The sequence below is a fragment of the Anarhichas minor genome, unplaced genomic scaffold, assembly GCF_050575085.1.
Source record: "Anarhichas minor isolate MPS153535 unplaced genomic scaffold, ASM5057508v1 ptg000033l, whole genome shotgun sequence".
Lineage (NCBI taxonomy): Eukaryota > Metazoa > Chordata > Actinopteri > Perciformes > Anarhichadidae > Anarhichas > Anarhichas minor.
In genome coordinates, this window is record NW_027466479.1 from 15,037,139 (window position 1) to 15,053,933 (window position 16,795).

General features: G+C 43.9%; 1 protein-coding gene across 2 annotated transcripts in view; it reads right to left on the reverse strand.

Moving 5' to 3' along the window:
- The window catches only part of cdk6 (cyclin dependent kinase 6), a 33,287-nt gene that overhangs the window by 13,951 nt on the left and 2,541 nt on the right, over positions 1-16,795 (reverse strand). For both annotated transcript variants that reach the window (XM_076105613.1, XM_076105612.1), the window contains exons 3-4: positions 13,752-13,887; positions 9,160-9,327 (exon numbers count right to left, since the gene is read on the reverse strand). In XM_076105613.1, the coding sequence (XP_075961728.1) occupies positions 9,160-9,327; positions 13,752-13,887 (304 nt within the window). The remainder of the gene's footprint in view (positions 1-9,159; positions 9,328-13,751; positions 13,888-16,795) is intronic.

The window sequence follows — 16,795 nt, forward strand, 5'->3', positions numbered from 1 at the left end:
ACAGACACACACACAGTATGTAGGACAATCAGGCACAAGAGAGTGAGTCAGCCCTTAACTGTGCAATACAGTGTTTTGCTCTTAGGTCAGCTGCTTTGAATTTTCAATCTGTCTCTCTGCCTATCTGACACCCTTCTTTCCTTCCGCATGGTAACAGAAAAAGCCAGAGGAGGTCAGATAAAGCCTAGGGAGGAAAAAAAAGAGAGAGAGAGAGAGAGAGACACAGAGAGTGTGTGAGGCTGAGTCCAGATTAAAGGACAACATTCTGGGAATTCCTTTCTGCTGAGAGCATCCTCCCCCTCACCAACACCACCACCATCCTCCTCACTGCAGATCCCTGCTCTGCCTCAGGAGGAAATGGCTTCTCCTGACCTCTTGGGCCGGACCTCCAAACGTGTCTCACTTGCAACATCCGGACCTGTACCACCAGCACACTGTGCAGGAGTATGACAATGGGCTGCATGCATGTGAGCGCGGGGGCGTTTGGTTTTGTGTTATGTTATGTGCGAGTGCTTGCATGTGACTAAGTGAGCACCTGCTTTTGGATAGATTCATGTGCTTCAGTGCCACGGGCTGTGTGTCTGCAAATGTATGCACGTTATCTGTAGCATGTGTTTGATCATTGTGGTTTATTCCAACTTATTTTCATTAAGTGTTGGCCATCTTTCTTGTGGGTAATAAAACACTGTACTGTACTCACCAAGTTAAAAGGTATCTTGTGGAGTGTTTGACCGCTGATTGCTATGAAGCATTGAATTTGCGTGTTGGTCCCCAATGACGCACATGCATGCTACTGCCAGGGGGCCGTTAGCCTAGCTTAGCATAAATACTGGAAAGAGGGTAAACGGCCAGCCTGGCTCTAACAAACATTAAAACATCCCCCTTGCAGCACTTCTAACGCTTACCAATTAATACAATGAAATATAATGTGTTCATTATTTAATGGAGCTACTGGTATGTGGACTTTTTAAACTTTGGAAAGAGCTAGGCTAAGCTAATCGCCCCCTGGCACTAGCTTTATATTCATTACATTACATGTAATGAATACAGTCATTTAGCAGACGCTTTTATCCAAAGCGGCTTACAATTCAGAGTCTATCACATTTCTACACCGTAGGCACAACTACGGGAGCAATTTTGGGGTTAAGTGTCTTGCTCAAGGACACATCGACATGCGACTAGCAGAGCCGGAGACGGGGATTGAACCACCAATGACACTCTGATTGAAAGGCGGCCCTGCTATCCCCTTAGCCACAGTCGCCCCACTCAACAGACAGACATGAGAGTGGTATCAAACTTCTTATCCAACTCTTTTATAGTCTGAGAAAAACACTTATTCACTTTCCCTTACCGACAACCTGTTGATGTTCTAACCATTTGCCCCATCAGATTTGGTTGTAGTAATGTTGCTGTGTTCCCAGATCTCAGCAATGACTTTGATGTTGATGAGCACAAAAGGTATAATTTCCCATCGAAATGATGGCCCCAAAATACAAAAACAACACCCAGGATGCAATAAAATAATGAGCAAATTATGTACAGTCTTCATCCCTCCTCAACTCTCACCACCTCTACATGACATTTTCCTCCATGTGGACTCCAGAGAGGGTCCTTCACGGTGACCCGATGCCATGAGGATGAGGCCAGGAGCTTAAGGCTGCTGGGCCAGAGGCACTGGGGCTGATGGAGCTTGGCCGGGGGCCCGTGTTTACATTCTCTCTCACTGAGGAAGCCCAGGATGAAAGAGCACCACTGCACACACAGACACATACCATCTACACACATATGCACACCTAACAGACAAGCATTTTGGATGCACCAGAGACCAAATTATAGTTGTAATTGAGTCAATAAGAGCAGGATTGGAAGTTTTAACTTTCAGCAATTACTGAATAAAGTGGAATACACGTTCAGTGCAATTGCTTCTGTAAATGGCTCGACTGTTTCGTGCTTTAAGTCTTAAGCTTGAATTTGATTCGATTCCTGAAAGCAAACCGTCACAAATTAAAGTCTTCCTGCATGAATCCAAGGGAAGAAAATGGACAAAGGCTTAAGAGTGTATAGGCAAGCCACATATGGGAGAGGGAGAGCGGATGTTATAATAATAATATGAGCAAAACTATGCACTGTGAGAGTACAGTGGAGCTGAGGCTGTAATGTTGTGTCTCCAGAGAGGCCCCATTTGAAGCTCTAGCAGTCAGCCATGTTGTAAACACCATTATTTCACTCCTCCCTCACTTTCCCTCTTTCTTTCTCTTGTACTGCAAAAAGGACAATTTACAGTCCCAACAATACAGCTGCACCAGGCCAAGAAAGGAAGTAAAGAAGAGGAGAAAGAAGATTTTAAAAAAAGGAGACAAGGGGGGAAATGTAGAGGCTGAGGGAGGGAGAGACAGAGCTACAAGGCTGGAAGGAAAAGTGCAAGAGCAGCACACAAACTGTATACAGTAATGCAGAAAAAAGGGCACTACAACTGTTGCCAAAGTATGCACAGTGTACAGGAATGCTGCATGGGGCCCTCGGCGAGCGAAACAAAGACAGCACAGTCAGGGGCTCTCTCTCCCCAGTGCTACCACATCCGCACATCATTAGCTGGAAAATTCCTGATATATGCCGTAATTTTTTCTCTTTTTTCCCCCTCCTCTTCCTCTTGCCGTTGCTGGTACAGACAAGGCTTTAATATTCAGATGCCGGTGTGTGCACATGCACCCCACACACACACACACACACACACACAGGTCAGTACCCCCTTTTCCCCAACTGGAGCATTGCCAAGAGACCATCAACAATCAATGCAGTGAAGGGCAGAAGAGTGTATGTGTGTGTGTGTGTGTGTGTGTGTGTGTGCGCGTGCATGCGTAGGGTGGTGGTGAAATGTGTATCTACTATATGTTCTGTGCAAACATTAATAACAATGTAATCGACTGCCTTCGAACGTGTGTACATACAGTATATCCCTCTTCATATATGTGTGTGAACTGTGTGTGTTTGCCTCAAATTGGGGCCAGCCCCTTTGCTCCAGCCGGCTGCAGTCAAAGCATAGAGGATGACTTTTCCTTTTTTTTCCCATGCGGAGCTGTTTGAGGAGATATCTAAACATTCCCAGAGTGCGCTGCACGTGCTCTCCTGCGTGCAGTGCAAGGGTTTTCCCCCTCTCCCTCTCCCTGCCGCTACTTGCCTGCCTGCCTTTCTTTCTTTCGGTCTGTCTGGCCAGAGCAGAAACAGATTGTCTGGCAAAAGAAGAGATTCACAGACACGACTGTCCACTTGGTCACCACAGAGAAATTTCAGTTTCATCAGTGTGTGTTGCTGAACCCTGTTGCATAGTGAGCTACTGATGCGTGCATGCATGGCAGCAAAGCGTAAAGATTATGGGAGTCTTGAGACCCGCATGTTTGTTCAGCAAAGATGTTTTCTTAAAATCTTCTTAAAACTGTTAAATACATAAAGCTTAATTCATTTTAATCAAGGGCCAAAATAACTGCCATCAAGAAACATGTGGTTTGCTGACTTAAAGACAGCTCATCTTCATTTTTATCACTATCTTGTTATCACAACTTGTAATAATCCACACGTTACCCTAACCCACAGATTTTAACTCATATTCATAGTCAAAACTGGGCCCAAAAACAGGAGACACGTTCATAGTGAAAATAAAAATCCAGCTTGAATAGAGTACGACTACTCTTGAAAGCTCTGTATTGTAAAAGCCGGTCTGCCGTTTGAGCGTGGGCAGGAAATCTGGTTTCAATTTGTTTAATGTCGTCTGAGATATGGGTGTCTAATTCTGGTAAGCGTAGTGGGAGGGCTATAAGCAGATGAACTAGGGGGAAGAATTGGGAAAATACCTTTGATCAGGTAACAATTTCACTCCTCTGCAACACCAGAGTTTACAGGAAACTATGACGGCAACTGTACACACCGTGTCACAAGATTCTATTTTTAAAAAGCTAAAAATAATAGCGAAAACAATTGGTTCATTTGAGGGTATGAAAAGGAAATTTAGAAGCCATTTCATTTACTGGAAAATACCGCAAAAGGACCCGACTTGAGGAGTCTAAAATGTCCTTTGGCTTTACTCAATAACAGACTTACTGAAGATAAGCTCAGAGGCAAAACACATTTTCACCACTAATAAGCTTATCTTGTCATCTCCTGTCACATAAGGCAAGCCCTCAGTTCATTTTGGTTTTGATCTAGAAAAACACAGGAGTTCGACAACAAGTGCCTACACAATAGTCTGGTGGCATTCCCCTCGAGTTTCCCAAATCCGATTCGACAGGCAACAGCATGCGCATGACATGCACGAGAGTGGAAGCGAATGGGTTTCATAGGACCATCCTGTCTGTCTTTTACTTCAACCGACGCCAATATGTGGCCGGTGAAGACGAAAAGAAAAACCATGCTCAGGTCTGTCCAGTGGAAATTATAGTGTTTCAGTACGCTTTCATGTGCTTACCTCTGGGTTGATCAAGTTTTATGTCTGCTCAATTCAAAAAGTCAATCCGGTTACTGGAAGTTGTGTTTTGAAAACATCACCTGACCTAATGTCTTATCCTCTGTCATTTACAGAGAAGAAGCCGTATGCACAAAGCATCTCATCTTACCACTAGGAGATGGAGATGAAGGTAAAAGCTCCTAGCTAATTATGGTTTCATGAATTAAATCGTCTACAGTGATTGAATGACATGTTACAAATCTGTTTGTGAACCTAGAATAAATATGGCTAAAATGTGACTAAATCTAATGAGCATTTTCTTAAGTGCATAATCAAAATTGTATCTAAAGTAGCTGCCAACATTCATACTGTAGATAACTAACCTTATGATTGTGTATTGATTGTACGTATTGTATTGTTACATGCAACACGGTGTAATGCCTGATGCAGCCGACAAAAAAACTTGAGTCTTAAAGTTAGGATGCTACTTTTAGCCTCAGGATGTTTTAGGAATGTGTCCCCCGACTTTGTTTGGATGGGTCCAAGTCAGATGATGAAAGATTTCCTTCTAACTTGATATATATAGCAGGGCCTTTAATCAAACGTGCCCAAATTTAGACAAATTTTGTTTCGTTAATAAGTCAAGTTTTAACACTGCATTACATGGAATTTCAGTATAACTGCACTCTTGGTCTGTATATTTCTGCTTTTATTCCAACTTCAAACACAAAATGGTTTTCTCTAAAGTGCTTTGGCAGAAATGGGATCTCAATGAGATGAACAACAACAACAAAAAAGCCTCCTCTCTGCTTTTTTCTGGAATGTCAGATTAACCCATCAGCTTTTCCCATCTGCCTGTCACTCAAGATCGCACAATGAGCCTGTAGCCAGACTGGGGTCATTAAAAAACCATCAACAAAGCAACGAATCTCCAGGGACTGCCAGGGGCAGCCTAATCTGGACCCCCGTACCAACCCAATGGGTGGTCTCCTTCCCTCTCTCCCGCTCGCTCTCTTTCAGGGAGGGTGAAATATGTGCAACATGGTAGGTGGGTGATGGTGATGAGGCCATCAGTCACATGCAACCATGCATGTGCAAATGCACCCGGACTCCATCGCACACGTTTTCATAGACACACACCACAAACCACATTTTTTTTGGTCAATGACATATTTACAACCCGACGTGTTGCGAGGTGAGAAAGCAAATTCATTCTGAAAAGAGAAGTTCAGGCACCACTCATAAATCATCAGCAAAAAAGTAAGAGGAGAAAGGGACTCTTTTTGAGAACTTTATGCAAATGCTACTTCAGCCATCTTGTCATTCTCGAAGTGCTAAATGAATCACTTTGAAAGTGAGAGAGAAGTGTCTTGTTCGCTTAAGCAACTGCAGTTCTCCAAAGCCCATCTGTCTACCAGTAACGGTAGCATTAGGTGACTAAATAAGCAACTGCTGCTCTGTTGGGCAAAGAGGAAGATCCTCTTAAACGCTGTGGGTATTTGTGTACATGTGCGCTGCATACAGCGGAGATTATCTGCTTTTATTAGCAAGAGGAAACACTGAATGGATGAATGGAGATTGTGAGTGTGTGTGTTGGACTGATGGGGGGGGATTCCAGAGACAGGAACATTCATCTAGAACCGAAGATCCTGTGCTCCCTTTACAGCACTACTCTCTAGCGCATGCACTAAGACACACACACACACACACACACACACACACACACACACACACACACACACACACACACACACACACACACACACACACACACACACACACACACACACACACACACACACACACACACACACACACACACACACACACACACACACACACACACACACACACACACACACACACACACACACACACACTTTTGAGGCCCAATCTGTATAGCCAAGAAAGGAAATGAGCGTGTGAGTGGGTGCACAAACGCTTTTAGTGTCCTTGTGTGTGCGTGAGTAGTTTCGGGGACTTGATATTTGTCGTTTATTTCTAAAGAGGTGAATTCCTGTGTTAAGTATTCAACCCTGGATAGAAAGTGTCCCCGTTTAGTCATAAATGAATTGTTACATCTACATAAAGACAAAACCTCCAGTGAAACCACACACACACACACACACACACACACACACACACACACACAAACTGAATATTGTGTAACACTATGTAAATTCTATGGTTAGGCACGTCTTCCTCTTTGATAGTTAACTGTGTATCATCATCAATCGGAATGATAAACTGTAGAAATCAACTGGTGGAAATACTGTGGAAATACTGAGTAGTTTTATCTGAATCATAAAAATTACCCGTGACAATAACAGAGAAATTACAGTTTAGGGCCTGGACTAGTCACACAATACTAAACTTTGAAACTCAACCGGTGGCAACCATCTGTCCTGACATTTTTTACACAGACATTTATCAGTGCTTCTTAAAGGTGCAAGATACGAGACTGGGAGCATTTGAATTGCCTCTCAACATGGTGACGGCGATCCAGCGACTATTAGCTAACAATGCTAACAGCGCCAACAGTGCAAACTAAGTTGAAAGTGCTGACAGACCCAATTGCGTTTCCCTGAGGGTGCTACGCCTCCGGGACGGCATTATCAGCTGTAACCGCCAAATGCGAGTAGTGCCGAGCAGCGGCCGTGAGGTAACCAGTGCGGTACGCCAACATGCACTAAAAGCACGTGTGGCCGGCCCGGACATGTCAACAACGCAAAGAGAAATCTAAATTGGTTCCAATTAGAACTAATATTTCTCAGTCATGCTCCTTTGACAATAATATACTTTAGATACTATAAAAGCTTCAAATTGGATCTATTCTTGTTGAGAGTATAAAATAAAAACAACATAGTTACAATAATCATAATATATATGCATTTTAACAGCTCACAATGCCTACTTTTCCACGTGTACGAATAAATACCATATATATATATATATGTAAATATATATGTAAATATTAATGTGTCAGCTCTAGGAAGGGGGAGCACCTGCTTGTGTCCACTCGCCCAGCTGCTCATCTCGTGTTGTGCAGGGGCAATAGCACAGTTGCATGTGTCCATCTGATGCTGAGAGCTGAATGGATACACAAGAACATTGCATTCTTTCCCAAAGGATGTTTATATTTACTTTAGATGGGCAGATGCTGCACTACTGGATGAGCCTGACCTAAGTTCCCATGAGCTTTGCTAACTTGGCATAATAAAAAACGGCCTTCTCCTGCAACCCTCATCCTCCGTCCCATCACTCTGGTGCCTCAGATTGGGTGAGTAACCGTAACTTACAAAATACTGTGTTAAATATACTGTATCAGTGTTAAACACTTTATGTCCGTCCATTGTAATGTCAAGGGCCTTTGCTGAAATTCATCTTTGAAAGGACCGACAATATCCAAACCCGAATGAACTCGAGGGGTCCAGACCGGTCAGGGTGATTAGCAAAGGAGCTAAAGTCATGGGTGCATATATCAGAGTGAATGTGAGAAAACCTTCTCCCGGCAAATGCAGGTTCATAACAAGGTACTGAGCCTCTGTTGTCGGCTACCTTAATCTAAAAAGTCTCATGTCTCCCTCTTCCAAAGACTCCTTTCAGTCTCCCTCTCTATTTTATCTGGTCATCAGAGCCCAGAGCTCAACAGTTGGACATCAAAGTACCGACAGTGGAAAGGGAGGGGTGTCTGTCTCTCCTCATCTGTCCCATCCCTGTCTGCAACAGCCACAGAGGGATTCGTGAGACGGACCACGGGGGCCCTCGCCTCTCACTTTACACAGAGAAACCCTATCACTTGGCTCAGTGCTGCGGCGCTACCTGCTGATGCCCCGTCAGTGCCCGCTACATCACATTAGACGCTTTTTATCTAACTCCCTGGAGATGGGAGGGTAGTTCAAGCCAGTGTGTGTGTGTGTGTGCTTTGATGAGAATGACGGCGTGAGTCTGAGTAAGGCAAATATATAAAAGCATACGCAATGTGCGGAGACATGCACACTTGCTGGTGTGTGCACACGCTACATTGACTTTTCAAAAAGATCTGCCTTGGTCAGTTATACACTATACGTGTATAAAAGAAGAAATTAATTGATAATGGGAGGAGAGAAAAGGAGGACAACAATGGTGAAACGGGTACATAAAGTTTCTTTCTGAGTTGTTGTTTTTCTCACTGGTTTATGTTGATATTTCCTTTGTGTGTGTATTTTTGTTCTCTCTTTTTGGTTATGTGTCATGTTCACTTTATAAGAAAAAGAGAGGACTGCTGAGTCAAGAGGGAGATGCAAATTATCAAAATCTGGTGTATTCCCTTCATAAAATATCTATTGATGGTGGATGGGTTTTATTAAAAGCATTCAGACGTTTTGTGGGTAGATTTTAGCTAAATGCAGTGAGTAGTGAAGATGGAATAAGGATGCAGATGTAGTACTCGGTGTTTAGCAAAGTAAACCGGTGCAGAAGAGCCCAACTCTGTTTGCATCAGGGCCTGAACTCCATATGACATCCCACACCAATATATTATGTAATATTCCCCTATCCAAGTCTATTTGTGTCTATGACCCAGTTAAAACATTCTGTGACACACTTTTGGGTCTCTATTTATCAGGTGTGAAGCTACGGGCCCACGGTGTTTTGGGAGTGTTTATTTTGAGGCTACCCTGATGTAAAGGAACTATTGGACGAACCCTGCCGAGTTCAGAGATATGAACAACACAACTCACCACAGAGGTGAGCGCCATCTGGAAGCTGTAGATGCGGGCTAGACCAAAGTCGGCCAGCTTGATCTGTCCTCCGCTGGTGACCAGGATATTCTGGGGCTTCAGGTCACGGTGTACCACGCGGTGCGAGTGCAGGAAGTCCAGCCCCTGGAGCAGCTGGTACATCATATCCTGGAAGACAACAAGGGGAGGGTTGATTTTTGTAAACATGACAAGGACAGATAATTTGTACACATCATATGTGGCTCTGTATGATGAATCTCACCCGATGAATTTGATTTCCCAAATAGTTCAGCCTTAATTGACCTTTCAAAATGTCAAAAGACAGATGGCTTCATGACCCCACGCCTCCACATTTAACATTTGAATTCATTCCTTGGTCAAACCAGGCGACTAAAGGCCGGAATGACAAGACGCTGCAGTGAGAAGTTAAGTACAAAGGCTGAGACATTGTGGTATGGAGGGAGTTAACTGGAGGAGGCATGTGTCTTTTCTTGTCGACTGTGGCAGATGTTTGATAACGGACACACACAAACACGATATAGAGGCAGAAAGAGGCCCCGTTCTGTAGAACCATGGATCTCTGTTTCTCAGCAGCTGTCCTGCTCGAGTTAATTGGCACTCGTTCCCTTTTTATGACCAAAAGCTGACCTTAGAAATGGCCATAGACACTGCATCCATGACACACGAGCAAAAGTAACACGGATGAACTACATTAAAACCAGCTTAGACTTGTTCTTTTCAAACCGAAATACTCTCAAACAGGTCCCGCACCTGCAAACAAATAACAAGTCATTACAAGGGATTGTGGCTCGGTGGTTTTGGCTGAGTTTTAGCTTGGATTGTTGTAAATAATGATGTCTAGGGGGAGCTATTTACGATTAATAACGGATGCAAATAAATAAATATGGAGTTTTTGTCGCTAAAAATGTAAGTCCCAATCATTTACTCTGTTAGAAAATCAGAGGAGACAATGTCGACATGTGTTGGACTCTGGACTGTACATCCCCCTCCACACACACACTCCTTCCTTCCTTCCTTCCTATACACACACACACACACACACACACACACACACACACACATTAACCCCGACACACACCCCCAAAAGCCTCTGCCAAGACCTCACAAGTGACATGGACCTGAGCCCGCTGCTCTATTCACTGGCCCACCAGCTGGTGAGTGAGTCAAAGGGGTCTGCACACTCAAGCAGAAAACATTAGCAAACGGCGTGGGGCTGGCTGCTGTGCTGGCCACAGAGCAGGAGACAGGACGCCCCACACAATGCTGTGGCGATGGGGAGTGATGTGTTTGTGTGTGTGTCTGTGTGTGTGTGTGTGTTTAGACACACAAACTGGATGTCCCTCTGGGTCTGTGTTAACATAATATGTGTGTATCTACATTTCCATTTGTGTGTACGCACCCCAGTGTAAGGGTGCCTTAGTGTGTGTGTGTGTGTGTGTGTGTGTGTAAGCATGCACATGTGTGTGTGCCCTCTGACCAAGGGCAGGCAGGATGCATAAACAGACCTTCCTTTCTACATCTCCATCCAGCCATGACCCAGAGAGGAGGGCAGCAGGCAGACAGGGCCATAGGAGAGAGGCAGGCAGTTGGTTATTTTGTGTGTGTGTGTGTGTGTGTGTGTGTAGGGGGGCTGACACAATAGCATGCCCCCCCCCCCCCCAAATCAGTTCCTCTCCGCTTTAAATAGCCATTTCACCGTGCTTCCTTTCAGCAGCATTTCCTAGTAAACACTAATTATCTCAGAAGTGTGACTCTTGGACAAACACACAAACAATCTTGGCCCCCTTGGCCCGAGTGCCACAGTCTCTGCTGTATCAATTAACCTTGCAACTGAGTGATGACAAATAGTCTAACTATGTAAAACAGCATAACTTGCTGCATTGCAAATGGGGGAGTACCAAGTTCGAAAAATTTGAAGCGCCAAATTACCACACGCGCCACAAAGTTTAAGACCACATGTGGCACGGACAGCTACTGTGAGCCATCTCGTCACACAAAGTGGATTTCTGCAGCAACGAGAGTTGCTCAACACATAACCGCCTTCAACTGACAGCACTTTAAACTTCAAAAAACCCTACAAGCAACTTGGCCAGGAGGAAACAAAAATCACACAAAGCAACAGATCTGACCCTGAAAAAGCAGGAGGATCAGGGAAAAAAAGTAGTCAGCCCTCTGCAAGATGCAGTCAAAACATGGCTTTCTGAGTGTGCCTCCTTTTCTAATGCTAATGTACCAGAGGCAGCCATATTGTTTATTGTAGCTAGGCACAATATGGGACATCTGCCGGTTAGCGTTAGTGTAATTCCCTCCCCATGCTTCATTAACCTCCCCCTTTATGGGCCCAGAGAATGGAGTTGTGGAAGCTTGGACGATGGCGGCGGAGGAGGGTGGGTGAGACCCAAGCGCTGGCCCGGCTGACTAGCGCCGAGGCTGGGGCAGCCAGGCTCCTTGATGTCCTTCCAGCTCATTTGATTCCTGGAGGAGGACCGCTTTCATCAATGACCATGCGGTGGGTCTTGAGTCTGAGAGTGGGTGGTGGAGGGCGGGGGGAGGGGGGCTTAAATGGACAGGCTGGGGCAGGGTGGGGTTGTCTGATGCTGGGGGTAGATTGTTTTTAAGGCAAAGTTTGCCTGTTCTTTTGGGTTTAGGGTCTTTAGCTGAGGCTGAATGTTTTCCTTTTGGTTTTCAAGGGGGACGCTCTTGAATAGGGTTAGAATTTAATGCAATGGGCACAGGTGTGGTAATTTTGGGATTGCTGGACCGGGATCCACTATCGCCGGGGGCAAATGAAGTTGCTAGGAAGGGGGGGGGTTACTGTGCAGTGTCCACTGTCCTAGAAATAACAGGGGATGGTGCCTGTGTCATCTTGTCACTCCAACATTGTCCTTTTGTCCCCTCAAGGCTCCAGCTGTATGGATGTTAGGAGAAAGCAAAAGAAGGAGGGGTGCCTTAAGGGGACCGTATGCTTCAAAAGCGCTTGTTGGATCGTTGAACATCGTTAAGAAACCTCCTCCCCCCCCAAACGCTTTCCAACGCCAGAATTGTTACTTCCCGATTAATGCAGATCCCCAGATCGCATATTTTTACTGAATATAGGCCAATGATCGGCAGTGAAATGATGGTAAACTGTAACTAATCCGCGGTTCACATGCCTCCCTGGTCATTTTCTATATCCAAAATGCTCCCACGCTGCAGATTTAAGGCACTTTTTGGCAGATATAAGGCTGGAATGTTGTTGTTGTTTCTAACATTTTTACAGCTCTTCTAACCGCTTCATGCGAGTGGCACGACTCTCACACACAAACAAACCAACAGCGCAAAGCCAAAAGATAAAACAAATGGTGGAAAACTAGACACATGATACAAATGCTTGGAAAATGACTCAAACAATTAATCTATTAGTTGCAGATACATTTTCTGTCAACTAATCAATTAAGTGACTAAATTGCAACAAATTAATAACAATTTGAATCGGCAGGGTTTTTCATTTAAATGGGTGATTTGAAATACAATATTTGGAGCCGAGCAGCGTGATCAGCACGATCACCACCGCGCCGAGATATCCATAGAAACTAAAGCACCCTACGCTGTATCGACTTCAGCGAAAACCCTGGGAAAGCCTCGGGTGTGATCTACCAGACTCGTCTACGCTTGCACAGCGTCGCACCGACATTGCAGCTCGACACAAAAACTTTCACACATAAACCCGGCCCTGGGGTGAAAAGCAACGGTTACTCAAGCTTCCACAACTTCTCCGTTTTCAAATGTGACACTTTAAACTCTTGAGGACTGTATTCCAAATATAGGAATATACAGTATATATCATGGTACACAATACATTTACAGACCTTGGGGTGAAACACGATGAAGAGATTTTTAGTGTGGGAAAGATTAAAATTTAAAAAAGGAGACAGTCACAGAGGAAAGGAGGAGGCGCCCCATCCATTTCCGACCTTTTGGCAAAGTAGGAAATGGACACTCGGTGGATTTGTTTAATGAATCGGAGAATGTGATAGTGAGTTTGAATCGGCTCACTGGAATTGTTGATAGAGGGGTGGAACTTCTGTGAAGTACAATTGTTGCCATCAAATTGAGTCCCTTTTTAAACACAAAGGGAGGATTTTAAAATCCCGTTTCTCGCGGACACTTTTTCTCTGTCTCCATCTGTAATGCAGTTTAAACTTGCTGGGAGACGGGGCAGAGTGAAAATAGAGAAGGCAGGGAGTCTCTAATTTGGAGCCCATCTGCCACATGTGCTGCGCTTCAAAATGCCCCGGTACCTCTGATGTCAGAGGGAACTGCACTCTGTCCTCTGTGTCTGTGGCCAAAAAAATAAATAATCACTCACTCAAACTGTGGCCCTGCAGCGTTCAAGCCAGAGAATCAGCAAATAGCTTCCTATATATTTAAAATACTGTGAATAAGGTTTCAAACTCACTTCTTACGTGTGTTTAAATGTATTCCGCACTGATGCTTTAAAAGTGAAGACAACAGAAGTCACTCACACCATTAAAGACCGCAAACACTATCCGTCTTCCACAGCACTTCAAGATAACAACACCAATGGTTACCTTGATGGTCTCGGGTGGTACTCCAGGATCGGGGGCCTTCTCCAGGTAGGTGGTCAGGTCCTGATCCACGTGCTCAAAGACCAGGGTGAGCTTGGTTTCTCGGTCAGTCCGGGAGACCGTACACACATCAAACAACCTGGAACAAGAGGAACAGGTGGAGGAGATCAATACAATTGATTCAGTGCTCTCCGCACTGCTCAGCGTGCTGCAGAGCTTCCGACTACAACTAATATGAGTGAATATCTCTTAGTTATTATGTCTGCATGTTCTTTCTTTTTCCATTCATTCCATTGTTCACTCATTCACCCCTTCCTTCAACAATAGTTTAACCTATGGTGAGCAGTAAATTGAGACGTCAGACTATCGATGAAAGGTGTACTGTTGAATGACAGTCATCTTCACATTCAGTAAAGTCAAAGCATTGCCCTTTTCGTACCATGTAGCACAGTTTTATGAACACAATAGCTTTGGTTCCACTGCATAAAGCTTTGAAATGCACAATTTTTCAATATTCTTTTTGATGGAAAAGGAAAATCCTCCCATGAAAACTGCACAGCTGAGAGTTGGATACAGGAGATTGATCCTCCATTATTGGATATTAAATCCTATGACTCCTGGGTGTTTTTATCCTACAGAAACGTACAAGAGAAAGCTTGGAGGGCAGAATTATCATGTGCTGCGAGACACGCCGATAACATTGTGTTGGGTTCCCCATGAAAAACTACCTCTGTGCGAAGCTTGTAAAGATTCAAGACCATCAAGCCCCAAACACCCAAAGAGTTTGTGGCTGTGTTTCACTAGGCAACAAACTATGGCCAAGAATCCAGATTATGCCGGCAGACCTGCCAAGGCGGGCTTTGGTGAAAAGCTGAAAAAAAGCTATCCAGTATGTCCTCTTCAAAGAGCTTGGGGAGCACAAGCAGCATTCCTCAACCGGCACTATGACAACTCCTGACGCTCGATGGGAAGGCGAGTGGACGCCGGCTGTAGCTGCAGAGGCAGCACCTTTCATTGCAACAACACGGGAGACGAAGGGAGCCATCATGGATCTACGTGTTGTAATGGGTTACTGTAATCACCTCACCGTTAAAGTATATTATCCAATAAAGTGATAAATATGATTTGTAAAGTCGGTTTAAATTTGTCGGCTACAACACATTAATCATCGTCTCCCATTACTAAGACTACATCTACAATGTCTTTATTGACCCAATGCGACGATATGTGCCTCAAAATGCAGAGATTGATTGGATTTGAGCAAATATTTAGTGTACGTACCGCTATAACCCAAACTAGCTAATCTACATGAGCCGTTTTAAAATCAGAGCATGGGTAAAAATGACTCAATCTCTCCGAAAACTCTTTCATCCCTATCCAACGAGTCACCGTGCGTCCTTGCCAACCCCCCTTGTAATCAGTGGACCTGGTATTGCTGGAGTCAGTGCAGGGAGTGAGAGGCGATTCATTCAAGGTATTAGTACTGTGCATGATGTCACAGAATAGACGGCGCCCTCCTCTTGAAGCGCTGGGGTTAAACGCCCCTCACAGCTCGATTGTTGGGCTACAATGGGGGCTCTCAGCAGACACTGAACATATGGAATGAATAATGGGCCTCATTACAAACATCCAGGGGTTGCCTGGAGTCGCACAGAAGGCCCACAATGCACCCTTCCTGGCCTGAGCTGCTTGGCTAAACTGGAGGATAGTTAAGTTCCTCCAATAGTCCAAAGAGCCGCCGGTTTGCACTCTTGAACCGATGTATTGCAACAAATGCTACTGCGTGTTATTTAAACTAATGCTTCCACAGTAGCGCACAAAGTGTGTTCAACCACTAAATAAAACTGACTTTTATAGAACTTTATAGCCACTGACGCATTTGTCTTACAGTGAGAACAAAACCCATTGTGATCCCATTAAGAGAAAATCATAACCATTATCCTCTATCATTCATTTATGCGCAGGGGAATTATTGTTGGAGGCACAAGGGCACTAGCCAAGCTTCTGAAACGTCCATTTAGAGTTTCCCCTTCAATCCCAAAGCACTCAATATTCCATAATAAAAAAAAAGTACCAAGGTCAGACCTTGGCTAGTGCCAACATATGACTCAGTATCTGACTACCAACCTCGGACTAATCAATTCATCACAAACTGAAAGAAAACACCCTCTGTGTGCAGAGCACAGAGGAGCAAAACAACAAACTAAGTAACTGAAGTTCAAAATGGCTGTAATCAGTTAATCCAGTCTGATTTACAGTAACTGAGCAGGGAGAGTGTCAGTGTCTTGCTCAAGGGCAATTGGACAGCATAGATCAGTATTGATGGGCACACACTAACGTTGAATATATATATAATGCTTCAAACATGCGACATGCTTTTTAATTGGTTGTATAGCTATTTTCAAAACAAGTTACATACCGTATAGCACATTGTAAATTTAAAGAAAACAAATCACATAAATATATACAGATCTTTTTGTTTCAACTTGAATATCAGCCGATCCCAAGTACAAAAAAGTAAAACGTTAAATGGGTTATAATCCCATCTCTCTGTTATTTTATATTGCTGAGAAAATCTCCTTCAGACAATTGTATGTATTTAAGTTTCTCGCCAAAACTAAATTTCACAACTTACATTTGAACACATGACAACGTTGTAATAATACTCATTTTTACTGAATAGAGCAGAAATGCATCATAATGTGCCTCAATGCAACCAACTAACAATAATATGAAAATAACAGTTATTTTCAGCCCTGGTTTACGTATTAACCATAAAATGAACCTTTGAGTTTAGAAAATGTAATCCCAGATACTTAGAATAGTTTTTACCTGGTAATATTTTCTAATTAAAACTCATGTAAGTTACAAAGATCCTGCAGAAAGCTAAAGGAATAATATTAGAAATACCGGCTTTGAATGGACACTTCCCAGGTTTGATGTACTCCAAGCTGATGTGCGTTCATCGATACTCGTCTGTCCTGTCAAAGCGCTGAGCACTCACTACATCAAACACTATTCCACTTGATCAAACTGAATTTTGATTT